Genomic DNA, 23783 nt, shown 5'->3' on the forward strand with positions numbered 1-23783 from the left:
AAAGGGTTAATAAAGATTCACAGAGCACCCTGTATATTCTACACTGTACCTCTTTTCTGCTCTGGGATTGAAGATGAGTGTTATTAATACAGATCCTGTGTGCTCACTTCCCAGAAGGTATGCAAACAGAAGGATGGTAATTTGAGGCTCTTAGCACCTCACCTAAATTACATTACCTGCTAGATTATTACAATTTTCCAGCTGTTTGCCTCCTCTGACCTTCATTACTGATATTACCTCCCTAAAGTCTTCAGTAGAGAGAGCTCATTTTGCAATCTGAGCTCTCCTTCTTGACCCTGAACACCCCACTCTTGCCGTTAGTAATGATCATGATGATTTGTATTCATGTTGTGCGTTCCTCGACCTGCAGCATATTACAGTGGCAGGAATGAAATGCCTTTTCAATCATTTTTCAATCATGTTTCAAAAATCACAAGACAATGCCAGTGCAGTCATTCATGCTGAATGAGTAGGAAGATGCAAAACCTGTAGCCAGAAATACCCAGTTTGCATGAACAATGTAACACCTGATAATTAACTCTTACATCACTAGTATATCACTGCCGCTAAAAGTGCATGGGCAGCAACCCTGAGACCCCAGATCTTCATATTGCCCTAGGTTGACACTGTGGTGTCATACACATACAACAAACATGGACATAACCATCAACCAGGGGTTTCTGGAATCTGAATTTTGAAATATCAGTGCTCTTACTGTTGCCATGTTAACTTTTGGAGCCAGATAACAGAGAGCAAAAGAGCAGATGACTTAGCAGGAAGTTTGGGGTGCATCTCCATCCACAATCTATGTGGGTCCAACAAAGAGAAACAGATTGGTAATGGTGCATTAGTATCAGACAAATAAAATCATCAAATTTCACTCAACAAAACTGAACTGCAGCTGTCTTTTTCTAGCTGTGCCACACAGCAAAACATTCTATTTGTGCTACAAAAGGTGCTATCGCCACAAACACATCAACATGTCCATTTCAGTGACTAGAATTAGCAAAGATCAGGCTTAGCAGATACAAATCAGCGATACTGTTGTTCCCTTTGTTGGCACACCTGTGTATTATAGCAGCCATGCCCTTTATCAGTGTCCTTATAGACATATAGACGTATAAAAAGATAAACATATTATCACATATTCTTTTGGAAAGTTCTTTTATTTTCCAGTATTATAGACTATTGTTTATATGACACATGTATGCACCGCACCCATGGTGTCAGTGCTGACTTGGATAGTTATTAGCTGGCGGTAATAAGTTTTCTTTTTCTTTTTTTTTCAAGACTCCAATTTCAATGTTTTCTGTTCCAATATGAGTCTGCCCAGCTACAGTTTTGTACCAGTGTTATTATGTCTGAAATATTCAACCAAGCATGGCAGGTTAATTATATGAAAGTCGCTGACCCTCTGAAAAACTAAAGAACTAAATCCAGTAATATGGATATCTCTCATGTAATCACTGCAGTCATTTTGGAAATTAGCTCCAGTCACAAGCCAAAGGATGGTAAAATATAAAAGTGGTTTTAAACACCAAACAATCCTTTACTGTGTGAATGTGAACATTTGCCTGCCAGTGGCTGGCAGATGTTAAAATTTTAAGTTCCCTTTCCACCCTGGTAGATTGTGATTCTTATGTAGGTAACTGAGCTTCTATTATCAGATCCTGGAGGGTTTTCATATATTTAATAAGCCACATAAAGGTGGATGTGTACAAAAGGAGAGCCTTGTAAGGAGATGTAGGCTCTTTATAAACGGAAACTGTAATTCCAGACCAGTTGTCTGTAGAGCAGCAGGATTAATACAACACTCGGTGGGATCTATGTGGCTGAACCATCTGCTGCCTTTTATTGGAGGAAGTTCCATGCTGATTTTACCTCCCCTATGTCTGTCTCATTTAGTCTGGATTAGATGAAAAGATGCGAGGTTGATAACAGATTCAAAATATTACTGTATGATCTACTGTTATGCACTTCTCAGATTGTTATTATATAGATGCGTAAAAAATACAATCAGAAATGTATTGTTTTGGTGGTATTTCAGGATATTCCATTGAAATCCAAACCTTAATTTGTAATGAACTGACTTTTTTGGTAACAAATATTTTGCTTCCCACTAAGTGACCTGTGAAATCACCTTTTGATCAAAAGTAGTTGGCCAGAGGTGTTGTGTTGCACGCTCAACTTCTGGGTGACCAGTTGCTTTTTGCAGCTACTTGAAATCATTCACAAAATGTGAAAAGAAATTTGTGCAATCACCCGGTAACCAATGAGTTTTTATTCAGTTTTTTTGCCCTAAAACAATATTTTCTACAAACCTATTATCATGTAGAACAGGTCGAAGACTATCCTACTAATATTCCCATTTAGCATAAGGCATCAGATCAGATAATCTGCTCAGACTAGATCACGCTGACTCAGCTTTCCTCTTTCAGTGATGAGCTAGGACTGAGACTTCATAAAACACCTGAAAGCTCCTCCTAATGAGGACGATCCTCCTAACCTGAGGAAAATCTGCAAAATGCTGCATTTAAAGCAAGATCTACTCAAAATACGCAAACTGAATCTGCTGTTAACATAACTCTTCACAGTGTAACATCAAACAGAGGTGTTGTTCAAAGCCAAAGAAGATGGAAAACTCTGAACAGTAGAGGAATAGGGTGGGCGAAGTAGAGAAAACTGGTGTCTTATTGAATGGAGAGGCAGACCTTTCTTGTTCCATGTGGCAGCTTTTTCTTTCCACCTCATCACATCGGCTCTGCTGCATCATCCAGCTCTGTGATGTAATCACAAGGTTGGGCAGTGACAGACAGGAGTGCTGCGTAAGGCTAGCAGGGGTTTAATTGGAAGTTTATAGAAAGAAGCGAGTGTGTGGACACCAGTCCCAGCTGCAAGTTGTTCATTAATCAAAACCAAGGTCTGAGCCAGGAAAAGTACAATTTAAGGACCTTTATCATTCAGCCGTATAAAAAGCTTGTGATACCAGTTTTTGCAAGTGATCTGTTATTTCGATTTATTAGTCCCCTAAAAACATACCATAGTTGACAGGATATTAATGATAAGAAACACTCTTGGCTCTTTATAGAATATGAAGGAACAGAGTTATTTTCAGAGACATGCTTATTTAAGCGATTCATTGAAATTAACAAAGAAAAAAGTGTTTTTTGAAATTACACCACTCTTAGTTAACAAAGGTGCTCTTTTGGGATATGTCTTATTTCACTGAGGAGAGATCAATAGAGAGAACTAAACATAATTCATGATGATTTTAAGTTATGGTATTTGGCGATTAGATGCCGATGACCCATCACAGTAGAATAAAATGAATTAGGACAGGATAAGTTGAAAACTTGGATGAAGTGACTTGCGTAAGGCAGAGATGAGGGGAAGTTGGGTTGCACGAAGGAGTCTGCAAGGGAGAATGAAAGATGAGTGGTGTGATTTAAAATATGCAGAGAGGAGACTGATTGAAGGTGGGCTGAGTTCACTCAGAGTGAAGGGAGGCAGAAAGATGATTGGACTACAGCAATGATGTCAGCACTGAGTTTTACAGCATGGGAAAGTGGAAGTGAAGTCATGTAGGTTTTGTATGTTGGAGGCAGGATCTAAAGTGTACAATCACACCCCTAATAAAGAGGAAACAGAACTGTAACGTGTAACAAATGAATTCTTGTAATGTCAGTGAGGATAGCCATTGTCATAATGTTCAACATGTTCAGGCAGGTGGAAATCTCTTTCTGTTACTGCAGTATATTTCCAGTGTTGGACATTTTCCCCCCCGACTGAAAAATGCTTTAAAGATACTACATCTCCTCAGAGACCAATACTGAGGGATACTGCTGAGGTGGTGTACAGAGACAAACTGTGTCCTTGTTCAACAAATTATGGACCTAACTGTATGTGAGCTTCTACCTGAGCTTCGTCTGAACACTGCTTATATAGACAAAAATATAACTTGAGGGAATCTGACCTTTTGTACTAAGGAATTATGGTCACTGAGAAAATTTGTTTTAATTGTCTGAAGTTCTTTTTGCATTTCATCTCTTGTGTTTTGAAATATTTCTGAATTCCAGGCTTACGAATAAATATCTTGGGTTTTGATGTGATCCAACACTTTTGGAGTCCAGTAGAGTATAACATGCAAATACATGTAAAATTAGCTGATGCTACATTATTATTATTAATATAATGTGTGTATGTGATACTAATGTAACACCATTGTGGCTGTATATTGAGTACTTTTACACATACTATTTGCATCTTGATTAATCTCAACAGCTTTATACTTTAGACCTCTTCATATTTGCTGTCTTGCAGAAAAAGAGCAGACAAGAAAGTTGTGGTGAGGGCAGTGGGGTGGAGATCCTGGAGAACAAACCATATGAGGATGGCCCTGGCGGCTCGGGTCAGTACACTCACAAGGTCTATCACATCGGCAAACACATCCCATCCTGGTTTTGTGCCATTCTGCCTCAAGCTGCCCTTCGAGTGGAAGAGGAGTCTTGGAATGCTTACCCCTATACGCGAACCCGGTGAGGGAACCACAGATACAGAAAATAAAGTGATGGAATTTTATTTCTGGGGAACACATTATAAAACTGTCCCCCTGTGCCTCTTGTAAAACAGTTGCTCCCTCTTAATGCTTAAGCGTACGTTACATGAGGTTGGCTTTATCTGAAGTAGAAATGCTGACCTTTCAGAGATAAAATGTTGTTAATGGTTTTTATTATGTTCTTTTTATTATTATCTGCTGATGGCAGTGTGTTCTTTCTTTCTTTTTTTTAAATACAACAACTTCAGCTGCATGACCACATATTCATTTGCTACCAACTTTGAATATCCTCCTGATGACTTAATGTTGGAACCAGCCACTCCAACTGCTTTCTAAGCCCATCAAGTGTTAAGGGAATTTTATTGGCACCACTTTTTACTTTACAACTGATGCTGATTTGCAGCATTTTACATGAGCTCTGCTTACAGGTGCTGCACTTTACTCCAGCTTAGGCTTTTTTCTGCTGATGCTCAGCTACATTTTAAAGGAGATGCACTTACTAGTAACTTTAACCATTTCCACCCTGGAGGTCCCTGTCTTAGGACCAGGCTGTTAAAATGCAGCCCATTGCAATTTCTTGAAAGGATGCTGAGCATGGGATATTCAGTGAATTGTTGTGCTTGGTTTCTGTTGACTTTCACTTGAAGATATCTAATTGCCTATGCATCATTGGGGGGGTCATGAGATCTAATATTGACTTGGGATGAAGGATACTGTTAACTGATGCATGATACCACCAATGACTTCTAGCAAAGAACCCAAACACTGGTTCTTGTATTGTTTCAACCATGTGAAGATGCCAGAGCAGCTTTTCACTATTGCTTCTGACAATCCTAGATTGTGACACTGCATTCACACTTCATATGATTTTGAATTGGAAATTAGGATTATTACTTTCAATAGCAGTGATTTTGTGCTCAAAGCGTTTTCTTACTACAAGGCTCATTCACCCTGCATACACTTGCACTACTAATACTGCTTTATATAAACTGCTCTTTTCTGCATCTAAGCACTTAATAAACATTCTTACACACTGACACTCACACTCTGATGGATACTTCGAGGTCAATTCAGGGCTTGGCATCTTGCCCAAGGGTACTTTGATATGTAAACTAGGGGAGCATAGTTCCCCTAGAGGGATTGAGCCATCAACCCCCCCATCTTGTAGATAACTGGCTCTACTTCTGGAGACCCAGCTGCTCATATTGCTTTTCCATCCAAAGCAACAATTTCTTTTTCTTTCCTCAGGTATACCTGTCCCTTTGTTGAGAAATTTTCTATAGACATTGAGACTTATTATAAACCAGATACTGGAAATCAAGTGGATGTCTTCAATATGTCCTCTGCTGAGAAAAGACAAAGGACTATTGGTAAGTTTATCGTCATGCACACTTAAAAACTCACTCTCTCTGCACCATTACGCTAAAATTGTGCCTCTGGGATCAACTGCCTGGTCGTCGTCTCCTCATAAGCAGGATCAGAAATCGAATTTACACAGAGTTATTTGCAATGAAAGCGCTGACAGTGTGGTGCAGAGGGGATGTAGGCTGTGGAGTGTAAGAGCTTGTGTTGAGCCTCCGCATACTAAAATTCACTGGGGTGCAGGGAAAATGTGCAGTCAGCTCCAGACACGATCCCGGCAGGGACTGATTACATAAAAGACACACACATAAAATCACATTCTTTTCTTGAGGTGAGTGAGGACATTGAGACATACCTGCTGCTTGAATCTACCTCAGTTTAGCAATTCATTATGTCTTTGTTTCCCTTGTAGACCCCATAGACATCGTCAAGGACTACATACCTCCTCATGAGTACCTCGTGGAAGAAGACCCTAAGCTGTATCAGTCAGTCAAGACTAAACGGGGTCCATTGTCAGAGGACTGGATTGAGGAAATTGGCCAGAACCTGGGTCAGAGTTCCGTTATGTGTGCCTACAAGCTGTGCAAAGTAGAGTTCAGATACTGGGGCATGCAGTCTAAGATTGAACGCTTCATTCATGATGTGGGTAGGTATGGCTTTCGTGTATGCATGTTTTTATGTGGTTCAGATCTTACAACCTACAGACATATATTTTACTGAAATACAAGGAAAAACCAAAGTCTAAGATAACTGTAGAAGCTAAAATAAAAACAAAAAAATCCCTAAAGATCCTTAAAGATTAGCAAAAACTATGACTATATCAATATTTAATCCCAGTGTCCAATAATCCTGCAAACTGTGACATCCTAAAGAGGACTGAAATGCACAACTTGGAAGACCAGATAAAAATTCCAATTTTATTTGTTAATTCAAGATTTGGTACATAGGTAGTTAATCTATTCATATAACAAATTGCATAACAAACCAGAGGATTCTGGCTAGGTTGGCAAGATATGTCGAGTTTATAATCTAAGTTTTCAATGGCTGTTTTTTTACCTGGCTAAATCATCATGGTAATTTATCTTTATTTTTATTAAATCTTTTAACTAAATCAAATCTATAAATTTTTTATTTAGAGCATCTTTCGAGTGCTGGGTGACTATGTTTTATATGTGCAAGTTCTTAAGCTTTACTAACATTGCAAATGAAACCATCGGTAAACAGCAGTACAAACTGTGCATTGCAATATCTCTAGAATTTGCACGTAGTTAGTTGTTGATGCAGAAAAAGCATAAATGTCTTTATTGTAATAAACTTAATTCTAGTCTGCTCCAAGTTGCTTTCACACTGCTGAAATTGCAGCTACTAGAACACAGAACACAGGCCGGGAACACCTGTTCAATCAATAACATTACTTTCACTTTGATTTGCTGACAAACTAAAACAATTTCCACTTCTCCTTCATTAGACTATGAGACAGTAAACTTTGACATTTAAAGTATTCAGCTCTCACGATAGGAATAAACAGCAGGATCAAAAATTTACTCAATGTTAAAATAATAAACCTGAGTTATACTTGAGTTAATTTAGCGTTTTACTGCTATGTTTTTTATAGTCTTTTTATGTCACCGTTGAATTATTTTCCTTTATTAACATCTCTGACTGGGGCAGGTGACATGATAAAGGAGATCATTTTGTGTGGAAGAGGAGTTATATGACTCGTGAAATGTCCCTTTTATGTGAGCATGCACAGAATATGAAGCAAAAAGCCTGGTTTAGGAAAGAAAGTGATGACCGCTGGTGTGATACACCAGCGGTTAAACTTGTGAGACACATTATCTCTGACAGAGTTTTGAGGATTTCTTTTAACCCAGCTAGCACAAAGAAAGCCGAGCTCTGTTGGGCTGTGTATAGACCTCATAGACTTCACAGACCTATTAAGGTAATCTGATAGAGGAAAAGGAAATTGTTGGGTCTGCGCTTCCACAGGCCTGCTGATTTAGAGACTTATTCCCGTTAACGAAGCAAGATGAACAGCTTAACCGGTTTTTCACATGCTATAGCAAGGGAAGGATCTCAGAGCAGCCCTTCTGCCCTCGGTGTCAGACCACTTTGAAGAACCATCACCCCACAGCAGCCTTTTATTTCTGTGACACACAGTTTACACAAACACCCATTGTAAAACCCGCCTATGGTGCATCATAAACCCTAAGGCATTGAGTGTGTATGTGTATGTAAGTGCGTCTGTGTATGTGTATTCATGTGCATGTGAGTGTGTGTGTCTGTGTTTGTGTGACCTCCTGCTCACCAAAAGGGTCATAAAGGCAGGAAGTTTACTAAATAAGAAAACAGAACCCTCACATAGGATGTGTCCCTATAATAAATGTCTTTAATCATACAGTTTGAACCAAGATTTACAAATTTAAGTAACACAATGACAACATTTAACAATTTCAACCTAACAGAAATACACACAGACCAGGCACTTAGATATACACAGTATGCAGCTAATCACGTGAGGACGACGCAGAAGAGCTGACACAAAAGACAAGCCTCACAACACAAGTCAGAAAGTCAAAAACAAAATGTAGTCTGTGTCACGGCGGTGGAACGGACTCGGGCGCAGACTGAGAAAGCACGCTTCAAACAGTTCTTGATTAATCACACTGGTGAGCTATATATACGTGAAGGGGGGGAAACACCAGGGTCCCGGGGGGTCAACAGGTTAGGGAAACACACGCCTTCATACTCGCTCCACTCCTTGTCCACACAATCTCCACACAAGCAGCTCCACTCTCACGCACGGGGTCCAGGGGTCACGAATGAGGGCAGATCCAGATAAACCTATTTACAGAGATGAGGATTAAGCCAAGGCAAGCACGGGAACAACAGAATCACTATAGAGACAGGCAATACTAACGAGAGTTACTCAATATTCCAGCGACAAGTAGCTCAGAGCCCCTGCCTTAAGAAGAGCCAGAGATCAACTGCAAATCACCGGTGATCAGCTGCAGGTGCGTAGGCCAAGGGCGGGAGCCCAATCTGAGCCCCGCCCAGGCAGACAGGCAAGAGAGAGAGAGAGCAAAACAACAAACACTTCCCATATGGAAAAGAAATAGTAAAAGCATATATGTGAATGAACCAAGTTAAAATAGAAGGAAGTGTCGAAGAAAAACTAATAAAAATGCAAACGATACCTGGTGTAGAAAGTGTCAGAGAGGCGGGAGCAGAGAGAGGTTTCTGGCTTCTCGAGATAACAGAGCAGGCTGGATTAATTTCCTGCCTGTGTTGGTGTGTTTCTGTTTTATTGCTGTGATCTAAGACTGTTTATACACTTTCACGGCCCTCAGGATGCTGCCTCACAGCATTTTACTTCCAGACTAGCGAAGCAGCGGCTGCTCTATCTTCATGATATTCTCACTCAGTGGTCCAATCAACACATCTTCAATCACAAAATGTGATTTTCCTCTGTGACTCTCCCGTTTCAGCCTTTCACTGAACGTTATGTTTATGCTAATGTTATCTGCACTTGTTTACTGGGCTTCCGCCCTAAAATATTCACAGGGTCTTCATCTGCATCTCCCCTGATTCATGAATACTATCACACACCAGCTCCAAGACACATGGCCTTTTTAAACTGTGCCTAACAGGTGTTTGAGTTGCATAATATGCTCAACTTTTTTCATCCTTATTCTGAGTGTGTATACATGGAGTTAAATTGCTTTTGACACACCAATCCTGACTTCTGTTTATATAAATGAAAACAAAACAAAAAAACCAGAGGCCAGGATCGGTCTGTCAAAAGCAATTTAATTCCATGTATACACACTCAGAATAAGGATGAAAAAAGTTAAGCATATTATGCAACTCAAACAACTGTTAGGCACAGTTTAAAAAGATATGGCTGTTGAGTTTTTAAATTTATGCACATGTATAAATTGAAAAACGTGACTGTCATAATGATGTGAGTGGCGATAAAACACTTTATGGTGAGTTTCAACTGACTGGTTAATTATACAGTCATCACCTAACTGTTCTTGTTCGCCATCACTGCTCTCGTTCCAAAAAAAAAAGAGTAAAGATCACTTATATTTCAAAAAAGCAGTAAAAAAATAATCAACTAAATCAAGATGAAGACACAAGACAAACCTATAACAAATAGCTGACAGAGAATCGTAAATACCTGAAGAAAGTAAATTGGATTTATAATGATACGGATATTAAGCTAATCCACTTTTGTAGATTTGAGCCCTTAAAATAATTCATTAGCGCTAAATTTTGGTTGCTGTTCCTGCAGGCCTTCGTAAAGTCATGGTTCGAGCCCACCGGCAGGCGTGGTGCTGGCAGGACGAGTGGTATGGCCTGACTATCGAGGACATCAGGCAGCTGGAGCTGGAGACCCAGCTGGCCTTAGCAAAGAAGATGGCCCAATACAGCCTGAATGAAGGAGGGGCAACAGAAGCCAACAACTCCTTCATTAGCCAAGAGCAGGAGCAGGGAGCAGAGACAGTGGGCTCGACTGCAGAGGCAGAAGGAGCAGGAGGGAAGCTTGGAGATTCACTTGAGACAAGAGGGGAGCTCACAAAACAATGGTCAACATCCTCTAGATCCTCCAATAGGTCATCAAAGCGAGGAGGTGAGGATGTCCTTCTGATTTTTGTGTGTTTCACTGGCTTTTACCACAGTCTGTGGTACAATATTTGTATTGATATACCTTGAATTACAGTGTGACTGTTGACATGAGTGCAAGTACTTATTTAAAATATTGGTCATGCCATAATTTTAGGTAACGCTGTAATACACCAATGTTAATCTTTGTTTGTACAGGAAGTCCATCTCATCAGAGCATTTCAGAGTGGAGGATGCAGAGCATTGCCCGGGACTCTGAGGACAGCACAGATGATGAGTTCTTTGATGCTCATGGTAAAGATCAGCAGAATAAAACACATTATAAACAGCTCACGAGCCAATGAATTTATTCAGTATTGTACCCATGCACAAGAAAGATTTTTGCATTTCAGCAGTTCCCACAGATTCAATTTAGTATTTGGACATTATCTTGAAAGATGAATTGATGTGTTTTCATATCTGTGTGTCTTTGGGATGATAAATATTAACAATGGAGAAACTCAAGGTTGTTAATCCTGCTTGCTTCTTTTAATGTTCTCGTTTATCCCTGTGGGTATTTATCCTTAAGAATGAATGCTGAAATGTTAATTAAAGAATATTATTAAAGTTGAAGCCAGAGAAATTATTCTGCCAGACAGAGTCTCACAAATTAATTTTTAAATGTCTTAACTTGCTTATTATATTAGTTTTTAGAATGAATTTATTAGCAATGTGTGATTTCTGAGAAAAAGGTGTAATAATTTGTGCCAACAGCTTGTTACTGCGCACTAATGCCATATACACGGTCACTTTATTAGGTACACCTGTTTTTGTGTTTCTGGAGTATCCAAACACATTTTTTATGAGAAAAATTGTAATTCTCAAATGAATGTGTTGGACTTCATTAGATCGATCGCCTTCTAGTTTCTGGAAAAACTTGTGTATTTACCATGTTGCTAAAATCAATTCCATCCCTAACCGTACCCATAAACCTGGAGGGTTAGGGGGTAAATTCAGAAACCTTCACATGCCTCTCTGAAGGTCCTGCCTAGTGAGTGTGAATGCAAACAAAAGTGCCTACATTTTGCTCAGTACTTGGTGTGATGGAATAACAATGACCTTTGAAAGAGGACTTTGCAGGCACATCTTTAAAAAAGACCTCTGGAGACTTTGAGGAGGTTTGAGGTTTCAGGGGAACCAGCCTTTAGAGAACCATAATAGACAGACTGATTTTTCAAAGAGTGCATAAACAGGAGTCACCTTTGATGTAATTTAGGTTATTTAATCTGTGTTATGAGGCTGACTGCTTTGATCAGATCAGAGAAGTGTCTCCATGATATTAAAATCCCTCTGTGTATCTTGCAGAGGACTTTTCTGATAATGAAGACATGTTTTCCAAGGAAATCACCAAGTGGAGCTCAAATGATCTGATGGACAAAATAGAAACAATAGAAGTGGATGAAGGACAAGGTAAGTGACTGCCTCACTCTTAATCTTATGCTTTTGTGTACCAAAACAAAACAAGAAAACACTGGGCTTCATTTACTGATATACATAAAGTCATGAAAGAAATGCACCTACCAATTTTGTTCTTATCATCTTGTGTGCATTAAGGAAAATTATCTTGTATTGAAAGGTGTTATTCTCAATGAGAAGCATGCCTACTAAAGCACAAATCAAAAAGATTTCAAAAGTGAAGAACTGAAACATTAGTGTTCCATGTGGATGAGGCACAGAAGTGTTTCCTGTGAAGTGACAAAGGGGCTGTAATAACCAGGAGTTGGATGTTTTCGCCCTGAGATAGAGACTGTGGGTCACTTAAGAATAAGAAAGGTTTGACATTTAAGTCCATGCCAAGAAAACTAGGAAAAAAAGAAGGAAGAAAAAGAAAAAAAGACCAGAAAAAAGAAGGAAGACAAGGCCTACGTGACCAGCATGACAGCAGTTACATCAGACTGACGGCAATTACTGGGCAAACATCCAAACGGAAAGCTTATGGACACACACAGTTTAAGATTTATGTCTATGCACTCTTTGTGAACTCAGACTGTATATCGAAGATGGACATAGTCACCATGACATCACCCACTGGTTGGTGGGCTACAAACATTTTGAATCCCTCAACCATTGCCATCATGTTTTATGTATTTGTTTTTCTCATTTTTCTCACCCCGCAGAGAGAACAGTGCCACAGTTTACTCTGTTTGTAAATGAAGCCCAGTGTATCCTGAGGACTACAGGACTCAGAATTTATAGTTTAGGCCATCTCTTCTGTCATCAGTGATGAAGTCCATAATTTGTTTTCACAGAAACCTTGTACCAGGAGTCGGTCGGGGAGTATGCCGTCAATGTGGAGACACAGATAGAGGTGCCATTTTTTCAGTGTTCTTGCATTTAATTCCTGTCTTTCTTACACCGACACCTATAATTGAATGGCTTGTAGATGGTACTGTTCCTTCTACAATATAGCGCCAGTGAAGTGAAACTAGAATCCAAAATAAAACTTGACCCTAGAATTTAACTTCAGGAGTGACGTTTAAGATTTTTCCTCCTCTTGTCCAGTGTTGTGTCCTTAAAAGGGGAAAACCTGGTTAGGGTTTCTTTTTTCTCTTCAAAATGAAATGTAAATGTAGCTAGCTCACCACTGGTCTTCTCTAGAGCAAAGTGTTTAGACTTTATTTGATTATTTTGAACTCATAGCTCATTTAAGCACAAAATGTTGTGTTTTCTTGCTTTTTCTTTTTTTTTTTTATAGATAACTAATTGAATCTTTGCAATTGAAGGTCCAGTTCCCAGTTCCTCCTCTTACATGTCATAATGTCCTTGTCCTTTTAAGTACTGCTTGCAGTGTTTTCCTTTACTCCCTTTTGTCTCTATCCCTATCAGCCCACCTTTATTTTCCTGCTTTTTTCCTGTTTCTCTTACCTGCAGGATTGTTCATCTCAGCAGTGTGTACAGCCTTCCAAAATTCATGTCCTCATTTTGGTCCTGCATGGAGGCAACATACTGGACACTGGCTCTGGTACAGTCAAACCTTCAAAATTCTTCCCACAATCAAACTAACTACTAAGTTCATTATAGATTACATTATAGACTATTTTTGGATTAACTGATTGTTTAGTACAAGAGTGAAAATAATAAGAATACATTCTTAAAGCTAAAATTAGCATAGTTAAGTTTTCATTTTTCTGTGATAAAAATATCATTTACATCAATATAATAATAATTAGAAGAAAAAAGGAAATTAATTTATTATCAAAAAAATTCAACCATTATTAAATTTGATCAAGGATAGAAAAGATTGAAAAATGATTTTTTTTTCATACTAAATACCAGGCGATAGGATCTCTTAAAGCCTTATAAAGTTTTCAAAAGAAATAATCTAAGCACAAAGACATTAATGGCTAGATACATTTCATACAGTCATAGAAAAAATAACAACAATTATCTACCAGGATATTTACAGGAAATACTTTTACACTATAAAATATGTAATTTTAAAGAAAACAAAAACAACTAACTAATGAAAAGCAGTTCGTTTTTAGCTAGGTCAAATAGTTAAAACAAACAACATGTGAAAAGTGAATTAAAACAAAATTATAGTGGCTAGTTATGATTAGCTAAGACTAGGAAAGTGTTATATATGTTATATGTATATATTTATTTAAATGAACGAGCCCCCACCAATAACACAATCGGTATAGGAGATGTTCATTTATGCAGTACAGTAAGTCTTTTAATTTTCAAACAAACATGCAAGGCCTTATGATTGTGTTTCATGGCAATGATTAATAATGAGCCTTTGCTTTTCTTGAAGGAGAACAGAACAGCAAACAGGGAGATGTAAACACGCTAAGTGGAGCTTTTGAGGCTGTGATGAGGGTCCATTACCCTTCAGCACTGGGCCGCATTGCCATTCGAATGGTACCCTGTCCTGCTGTGTGTGTCGAAGCATTCTCGCTTGTGTCCAAGTGAGCAAGCAGCATTTTAATAACATGCTGTCATACACGTGCAAGCTGATTATAGACATAAAGCCACTTCTCTCTGCTCTGCAGTCTTAGCCCCTACAGCTACGATGAGAGCTGTCTATCCAGCAGTCAGGACCACATTCCGCTGGCTGCGCTTCCTCTTCTGGCTACTTCTGCACCACAGTACCAAGATGCCGTGGCAACCGTCATCTTACGAGCCAATCAGGTGTACAGCGACTTCATCAGATCTTTGGAAGGAGCTTCTTTTAATGGCCAGGTTGGGTTTCTGTTTTTTTGGATTGGCACTGCTTGTACAGATAACGCTGATTTAGTGTGCATACTCATGTTTTTGTGCTTTGCTTTATAATACAGGTGTGTGTTATTGGGGACTGTGTTGGGGGTATTCTGGGCTTTGATGCGCTGTGCAGCAGTTCTGTGACGGTATCAGAAAGCCAAAACAGCAGCAGACGGGGCAGTGCCATTAGTGTCCAGGTATCAACTTCAATTCTCTGATGACATACCAAGCTGTTGATACCGTAGACCGTATATAAAGGATGGATGTAGCTTTTGGGTCTAAAAAAGGAAACTAATGCTGAAGTCTTAAAAAGTCTTAAAAAAACAAAACCTGCCGATGTACATTATGGTCCCCACTGGTGTCAAGAAGGACTGTTCAGTGTCTCTCGGTTTATCGGTCAGCTTCACTCCTTCTTAGTTATTTTTAGGTTCAGTAGCTCAGATGCCGATGGCTGAAATACTTAGCTAAAGACAATGTAATGTAACAGCGGCTACATCCATCTTTTATATACAGTCCATTGTTGATACCAGAAGCTGTGTTTAGCTATGCTAAAATACGTGGAAAACTAGCCAACATGTTCAATGCATTGCATTCTTGCATTCAACTCCATCCTTGCTTTATATGAACTTGTCTGACAATTTTCATTTGTGTATGTCCATGAGTGCGCAATGGTGTGACTTATTCTGTTGCAGTACAGTGTGCTAAATGTGTGACCCTTGGGGGGAAATATATGAAGAAAATGTGTACATTAGATTTAACAAGACTCTGAAGCCATGCTAGTGGGTCTGCAAGACAATACACAGTGTGGCACAGCGGTGCCTGGAACTGAATGCTAAACTAGAGCAGCCTAGTTTAGCATATTCTAATGTATTACATCTATTAGTAGGTAATACATACAAAGTGGAAGTAATGCAGTGATGTATGACATCAGTTTTGGAGGTGCATGTTCTGGTCATAAACCCAGTTAAAGGCTATTACAATTCATACAATTTCAGCCTTGCATGAAGAAAAGGTAAAGAGTTATCACAGATCTTATGTCACATTTAAAGGGTACTGAGGCAATTTTTGATATCCGTACAGGTAAAGTTAAAGCAAAATCTTGTAGTTGTCTTTCAAGTGCAATGATCTTGTAACTGTAAAAGCTAAACCATCCTTAATTTTTTAAAACATAAACAATCAGCAACTTAAAAATAAATGGGCTTCACATTGCAGGTGCAGCTCACTATGGTAACATGTTTTTCTGCTGGTCTCATTTATGCTAGACAAAGACTCTGGATATTTCTTTTTCTGAGGCATCTCAAGACTATGAATGTTGGTGCAAATTTTTATTACCATTCACCTGATAGTTGCCAAATTATAGTGAGTATAGTCCTGACAAACTAACCTACAGTTTGAGTGTGCTATCCATAAAACTATAAAGCTATTACAAACACCTAAGTCATTCCAAAAAAACTAAAGACTTGTGGGAATAATTTCAATCACACATTTGACAGTATCCTCTTTCATCCCTCTCTCTCAGGACACAGAACTTCTTTCTCCTGGTATCGTCATAAACAGTGTCTCTTCTTCCTCGCCATCCCTCGAAGGAAGCCGCCATCTCAGCCGCAGCAACATTGACATCCCTCACTGCTCTGGGCCTGACGACCCCAAGAAGCAGCTTCCACGCAAACGCAGCGACTCCTCCACGTACGAGCTGGACACCATCAAACACCACCAAGCCTTCCTCTCTAGGTGAGACACAGAACTTAAAACAAATGCCACGAATCCTTCAAAGATTTCTTCTAATGTGTTATATTTTGTTTCTTTCTGGGCAGCCTTCACGCCAGCGTTCTCCACAGAGAGGCTGGATCCCGGCGTTCCAGCAACAGCACCATGTTGGAGGGAGGATCTCTGGGGAAGTTCGAATTTGAAGTGACTGACTTCTTCCTGTTCGGCTCTCCACTCGGGCTCGTGCTTGCACTGAGGAAGACTGTGGTGCCCACTCTGGATGGTGGGGAAGGATTTTCTCCCTTTTTATGCTCCTATCATTTATTTTGCTGTTGGTCTAATTTGATGTTCGTCACAGGTCAAAGCAGGAAGTGGTTATTTGTAGCACTTTGTGTTTCTTCCTGTGTGAAATGCATGTCTCCAGCAGCTGGGAGGCAGGTGTCAGAGGTTAGAAGTCATGCTTTTGATCTCAAAGGCTGAAAAAGAGAAATATGTGATAGAAGTGCTTACACAGCCACAAGTCTGACTGCACTGTGTCCTTTGAGGTTTTAAAGAAACAGATTACTGACCTGCAGCTGTTGGCTTAACATGTGGACTTTAAAAAAAAAAAAAAAGGAAATCATTACAGTTGCTGTCGGATGTTTAGTTTCATTTCTTTGTTTACACAGCCATTTATTTCTCATGGTTTTCCAAAGTAATATCGGAATAACTTTAAAACATTCAATATTATGAAAATAAGTTGTTGGTAGATGCAGTTTTATCGGTCTCTTATACTGATAAAATACATAAAGAGTCAAATATTTTTGTGCTGCTTGCCTTGAAAATGTCCTGGAATTACCACTGGTGAGGATATTCTTATCTATCACCTAAATAACATGCCACAAAAATACAGTATCCTCCCTACTCTTGAAATATGACAGTACAATCACACATCAAATTAGGGCATAAGACATAGGATTAAATATAAACAAAGCTTATACCACCTAGTAGCTTAATGAATCAAAGATTCATATGGATAAAGGTATGATTTCAAACAGGACATACTACAGTAGTTTAAGTGTAAAACAAAGTGATTATGATGGGATATAAACATTGATTGTTTGGAATTCTAAGTGGTTATACACATTTTCTTTTATTTTTCATATGGGCATAGTTTTTTTTATTGCTGTTGTTTGTAGACACTGTGACAAACACTAGAGAGTCTATGGTGTAGTCAGACCAAGACCAGTGGAAAGTTTACATCAGCAAAGTAGTTGTCAAGCTTTATATAAAGACGACAGTCCTATTACAGTTTTTATCAATCACTTTGGTGCAATTCTCACATCAGCTATTGTTTCTACTTATAATTTAGTACTAAATGGACTGGTTCTTATATAGTGCTTCTACTCTACCTGAGCACCAAAAACTTGCCTCATACACACATGCACTTTTTTCTGTATATGTGCTTTCTATCTAACATAAACACACATTCATATTGTGATGGATGCATTAGAGAGCTCAAGGACCGTGAGAAGCCAGTGATCGAACCTATATAATTCTTAGTCAGAACTCTACATCTGTCACTTTCTTGAATACTGTCCAGCACGGCATTAGTGTTTTCAATCAAGCTACTTTGAACTTTTTTCAAACATGTATGAAAGAGCAAATCCACTCACACACTCTCGGTGTTAGCAGTGAAATTGTCCTTTGGGAAAAGCAAATAGTAACACGTTGTCAGAAGAAGTTTAGTTGAAACAATTGGAAATAAATACTCACAATCTTGTGTTACAGGTGAATGTCATGGCACTGCCAATTACACACATGTGTATACTATACATACTGTACAAACTCACTGAGCACTTTATTAAGTACACCTTGTTAGTACAAGTTTCAGAGCAGAGTTGTTGCAGATTTGTCAGCTGCTCATCCAAATTTAGTAGTGACAGTGACTTTTCTGATGGGAGAATTGCACCAAAACGATCGAGGAAAACTGTTCTTCCACTGACAGTGTGTGACTGGCCTTAGTCTTTCATACAGACTTTGAAAGAAGTCTGAAGGGATTTCATTAAAAACAATAATGCAATACCGGGCAGTGTTACGGAAAATGTTTTGATTAGTTATGAGATTCAGACGAGAAGTGCTTCAAGACAATAACAAAATGTGTGTGGTGCTAATGGGTAGAAACAATAGCAGTGTGTGCAAATACAATAACAAATTCTCAAGTTAGTGGGGAAGTGTGTTACAGAGTTAAGAACTGCATTTCACTAGCCGGGACCACATCCTCATTTAGGTTTTACAGCAGTAGATAGTAGATAATGGCAGATGACTCGAGCATGAATTGAGGCTGTGGTTTGGGGAAGGCCTCAGGGCCTCAGAGGGGAAAGATCCCAATGTACTAATGAGAAATGAATTAATTGAAAAAAGGAGACAGGGTAAGGCACAAAAACAAGAACAAACAGCTTCTCATTTTTGAGAAAGGGTGTGCTTCAAGGTGTGGTCCCACTAATGAAATTCAGATAAATGATCTCCAAAAGGAGTGGAGAGAATTACATCGATGATGTGAGAACTGCATCAATGTAACTCAGTAAAACTGTAATGTATTTTCCAGCCTACTATCTAAAGTTATAGTTTGTATACACAGTGTCCCGTGTTACTAGTCACACCAGTCTGTTTATTTAAAACTTCTTGCTGTGTTTCCTGCGCTAGTGTCGGCGCTGCGTCCAGCCTGCCAGCAGGTTTACAACATGTTTCATCCAGCTGACCCATCCGCCTCTCGTCTTGAGCCTCTCCTAGACAAGAGGTTCTACCTGCTGCCTCCCTGTAGCGTCTCCCGCTATCAGCGCTTTCCTCTGGGTGATGGACATTCGGCTCTCTTGGGTGAGTTGACACACACGCAAACACAGACAAAAAAGAAAGGCACACTTCCTGAGACATTTTGCTGCAGAACTTTATGTAATACAAGTTGTTGACTTTTTTCTACCCCTTGTCTGGCTTAGTTGAAACTGTGCAAAGTAACCCCCAGCTTCTGATAGAGTCTGGCAGTACAGCATCACATCGGAACCAGGAAAGCACTGTCAGTGAGACCTGCATCCCTGTGCCTGTCCTCAACTGGCAGACCTCCCAGAGCAACACAGAGAGTGTGTATTTGTTCTCTTTATCTCCTTTATCCTGTTATTATTATTTTTTTCTAATGTGGTCTGGATTTGGTTAAAACTAGAGCTTCTAACAATATAGGATTTTTTAAGACCATTACTGATATTTGGAGATTAAAAAATACAATATTCCAGTATATTGGCTGGTTCATCTGTTGATGTTTATGGCTCTTTCATAAACATCAACAGATTTCCCTAACATTAGTTATGGCTCAGTTGCTTTTTTTGTTTGTGGGGTTCAAAACACCTGTTTTGCCAACAGGGAAGTTGCAGAGTAAGGTAAACCCCTAAAATAATATTGAGAAAACCCCAACAATCATACAACCTTTTATGAGTAAGCACCTATTGACAGTGGAGAGAAAAAAAAATCCATTTTAACAGGAAGAAATATCCAACAGAACCAAACTAGAACCAAACAGCCATCTGCTGCGGGTAAACCTGTATTTACCCACTGAATTCATTTTGAGGTTCTATTATTTGATTAGCGAGCTGGTTGCAGTTTTATCATTTTGGTTCACTCTAATGACTCTAATTTTTCTGCCACTTCAGACTCCTGTCTCTTCTCAGACAAATGAAGCACTAAAAAGCGATTTTACACTAACTGCTCAGCAGCAAATAGCAAACAGAGTTCTTTGACTATTGGGTAAAAATAGTGGAACATGCAGTAGCTAAGCAGGAAGATATCTGGAGGAAACCAAAAACAGAGTTAAAAGAGTGAACGTGAGACTTAAATTTATCAAATGGTTAAAACTCAAAAGGTAACATGTTGTATTTACAACTTGTTTCTCCTTGCATGAGTGATTAAAAATATCATTATTTTATATTGGTGTTTGAATTATTCATAATCATAGAAATAATTGATCATATGTGAATAAAGAATATGACTATAACTCCTCTTTATTCGCAGTGGATACCCTTCACTCCCATACTCTTGTTGATGGTCAGCATCCATCATCAACATCACCAGGGATTCCTCACCTTCGCTGCACCCGTAGAGCCAGTGAGGCCAGCATAGCCAGCCAGGTGTCAGGCTTAGCTGACTCTTACACCGCCTCCAACATCGCTACGAGTAAGCTGACCTCTGACATTGTGTCTCTGACCTAATTTTTGGTCCAGAAGCTGGAAGTTTACATGTTGACATTCTCATTTCCTCCCTCCAAACATCCTCTTAGCAAGCAAATGTGAAGTGAGCCACACTAAAAGGCCCAGTCTGCTGTCACAGCTGCATCTACCCTACCATAGATTTGCCTCTCGGAGCACACCGCCTCAGTTGCGCAAGAAAATTCGTCAGGTTTTTCCGAGATCCAACGGTGTGGAGTCCGAGCACAGCTCGGACGTTAGCTCTGACATGACTTCTGACATGACCTCTGACCTCACTGATGTTACGTCTGACATCACTGACATCAGCTCGGCACCCCCGTCGCCCAGGGTGCTGAAGAACATAGAGAAAGGTAGTAAGAGGAGCTTGAGGGAAGGATGCTACAATCTGTATTCATTCCCTGTGTTCTTTCCTTCCTCCTCTGGCTTCTTCCTTTCTCTCAGATAGTACTCCCAAGTAGTTACAGTAATTACACTGGAGGTCCATAATCCTTCTTGTGAGCCTTTCTGAACTTAATTCCTTGAGAACCACTGTTTTCTTGTCCTGGTGGTGATTCCCAATCAGGCTTACTTGTACCTCAGTAGCTACTTTTGGTGTTGGCAGAAAAATCTCAAAAAATATATACTGATGTTTTATGACACGATCGATTTTGATATTAAACATGGTCTAAGTTTTAAATAAGAAGGTCAGTGTACTATATGTGTAAGTGATCCCTGTGAGCCTAAAGCTTCAGATTGCTCTAAAGACTTTCCCCTTGCTGCTACATCTATATGACATCACTGAGAGCAGATATTGCTAATGTGATCATCTCAGGCACGCAGAAGCCCCACCCACCTGTTGATCACACCTTCTGGTTGCAAGATGCAGCCAGTCAAAAGAAAGTTATCTCAAACAAAGCGTGAAGGAAGTTAAACACTTTGTTTAAGACAGAGACGGCACCAAAGCCCACTATAAGTAAATTCCGATGCTTTAGCATTATGAATCATGGATACACTAGTAGTGGCTACAAATAAATCTGTGGAGATAAAAATGAGCATAAGAGATCCCATTTATGTGGGAAAATAAAACAGCCCAAATAGTAGTAAAAATTGATGTGTACTAATTTATTTCTATAAGCGCTAACTAAATTCATCATATCAAATAAATTGCTGTATCCAAGTCATATATTGCAGTTTAGGGATATTAACAGTTCATAGATAAAACAGTGGACAAATACAAGTCGTGGATAATAATAATAATGGACTGCATTCATATAGCGCTTTTCGAGACCCTCAAAGCGCTTTACAATTCCACTATTCATTCACTCTCACATTCATACACTGGTGGAGGCAAGCTACAGATGTAGCCACAGCTGCCCTGGGGCAGACTGGCAGAAGCGAGGCTGCCATATCGCGCCATCGGCCCCTCTGGCCATCACCAGTAGGCGGTAGGTGAAGTGTCTTGCCCAAGGACACAACGACCGAGACTGTCTGAGCCGGGTCTCGAACCGGCAACCTTCAGATTACAAGACGAACTGCCAACTCTTGAGCCGCGATCGCCCTAAACAGTAACAACAGTAACAACAAACATTTTTTTACTTTTGCAACACAAAGAATGGACGAATTGCTTCACTACAGTTAATCACACGTGTCTTTTAAAATATCGTAGAGTTTAAAATAGCATTCATTGGGATCATGTTTGGAACACACTGTGGTATCGGTGGAGGGATATTTGAGGGCTTTGGGGATATATCAGTCAAAAAGGTTGGGAACCACTGCATTACAAGAAAAAAAGAGAGGAAACAGTGTACACTTCAAACCTTTCTACTACTCACCACTGTCCAGTTTTAACCTAGCCCTAGTGCCTCTTAGTCAAACCTTCAGTGAAAAACACTAACTAAAATCAGCACAGTGGACGTTCTGACTGTCTGTTTTTCCCCTCACTGCTGTAGTTGCCTCTCGGTGGTGGGGCAGTAAGAGGATGGACTATGCTCTTTACTGTCCTGATGCCCTGACAGCATTTCCAACCGTGGCTCTGCCTCATCTTTTCCATGCCTCCTACTGGGAATCGACGGACGTTGTCTCATTTATACTCCGACAGGTTCTCTTTCAATTGATTTTATTTCTTTGATTTGTAATCACTAAAGTGTTTTAAGTTGCATAGTTCCAGGGATGATAATCTCAGTCATTGCTTTTTTAAAATTAAATATAAGACTCCATTCCTTTACAGAAAATTTGGTACAATAGGTTCACCATGCTTTCTACATTTCTTTTTCCCCCCATAAACATTAAAGAGAACAGAATCTACATCATAGACATTCATACACAGCGTTTTCATTCTTCTGATTAATGTTAATTTCATTTCCTGTTGCAGGTAATGAGACATGAGAATTCTGGTGTTTTGGAGCTGGATGGTAAAGAAGTGTCTGAATTTACTCCTTCAAAACCTCGGGAGAAGTGGCTTCGAAAGAGGACTCATGTTAAAATTCGGGTAAGAGGTCTTTATGGTATCTCCACCTGACAGAGGCAATGCTGAACTTTTAAGATGTGGATACAAAAGAGAGATTTTTGACTTAAACATCCATAAAGTATCTCTGTTATATTTTCGGAGGGCATAGGTTTGGCTTTAGAAGTATTTCAGCAGCAGCAAAAAATGACACAAAGGGAGAAAAATGGATGTTTAATTTACCTGAAAGGCAAATTTACAAAGAAAATCTGAGTTTCTAATGATCCAAACTTTGGAGACCTCAGCATCGTTCCCTAAAAGACTAATTTATCATCAGAAAATGTCATGTCACACATACTAGAGCCATCCATTTATCCATTTTCTTCTGCTTGTCCAATTAAGGGTCATGGGGGAGCCTATCCTAGCTACCATAAGGCGAGAGCCAGGAAACCCCCAGAACAGATCGCCGGCCTGTCACAGGGCCGACACTGAGAGACAGGCAGCCATTGTCATACTGTTCACGTTCACATCTAGTTCACATCTAGTTCACATCCAACTTTAATTAACCTACCCGATTATCTTAACCCCACTTACATGCTAAGCATAAAACATTTGAAATAATGCCAAGCTAAAT

General features: G+C 39.5%; 1 protein-coding gene across 4 annotated transcripts in view; it reads left to right on the plus strand.

Annotated features, from left to right (window-relative positions):
- Positions 1–23783, plus strand: part of pitpnm2 (phosphatidylinositol transfer protein, membrane-associated 2) — a 42768-nt gene that overhangs the window by 14191 nt on the left and 4794 nt on the right. For all 4 annotated transcript variants that reach the window (XM_005720063.1, XM_005720064.1, XM_005720065.1 and 1 more), the window contains 19 exons: positions 4321–4535; positions 5804–5925; positions 6330–6563; positions 10215–10553; positions 10745–10840; positions 11891–11995; positions 12835–12893; positions 13457–13547; positions 14343–14496; positions 14581–14770; positions 14866–14985; positions 16308–16519; positions 16603–16778; positions 19181–19351; positions 19471–19611; positions 20534–20695; positions 20799–21077; positions 22656–22804; positions 23078–23194. In XM_005720063.1, the coding sequence (XP_005720120.1) occupies positions 4321–4535; positions 5804–5925; positions 6330–6563; positions 10215–10553; positions 10745–10840; positions 11891–11995; positions 12835–12893; positions 13457–13547; positions 14343–14496; positions 14581–14770; positions 14866–14985; positions 16308–16519; positions 16603–16778; positions 19181–19351; positions 19471–19611; positions 20534–20695; positions 20799–21077; positions 22656–22804; positions 23078–23194 (3132 nt within the window). The remainder of the gene's footprint in view (positions 1–4320; positions 4536–5803; positions 5926–6329; positions 6564–10214; positions 10554–10744; positions 10841–11890; positions 11996–12834; positions 12894–13456; positions 13548–14342; positions 14497–14580; positions 14771–14865; positions 14986–16307; positions 16520–16602; positions 16779–19180; positions 19352–19470; positions 19612–20533; positions 20696–20798; positions 21078–22655; positions 22805–23077; positions 23195–23783) is intronic.

This window comes from Pundamilia nyererei, unplaced genomic scaffold (assembly GCF_000239375.1).
Source record: "Pundamilia nyererei isolate P.nyererei 1_Seehausen unplaced genomic scaffold, PunNye1.0 scaffold00002, whole genome shotgun sequence".
NCBI lineage: Eukaryota > Metazoa > Chordata > Actinopteri > Cichliformes > Cichlidae > Pundamilia > Pundamilia nyererei.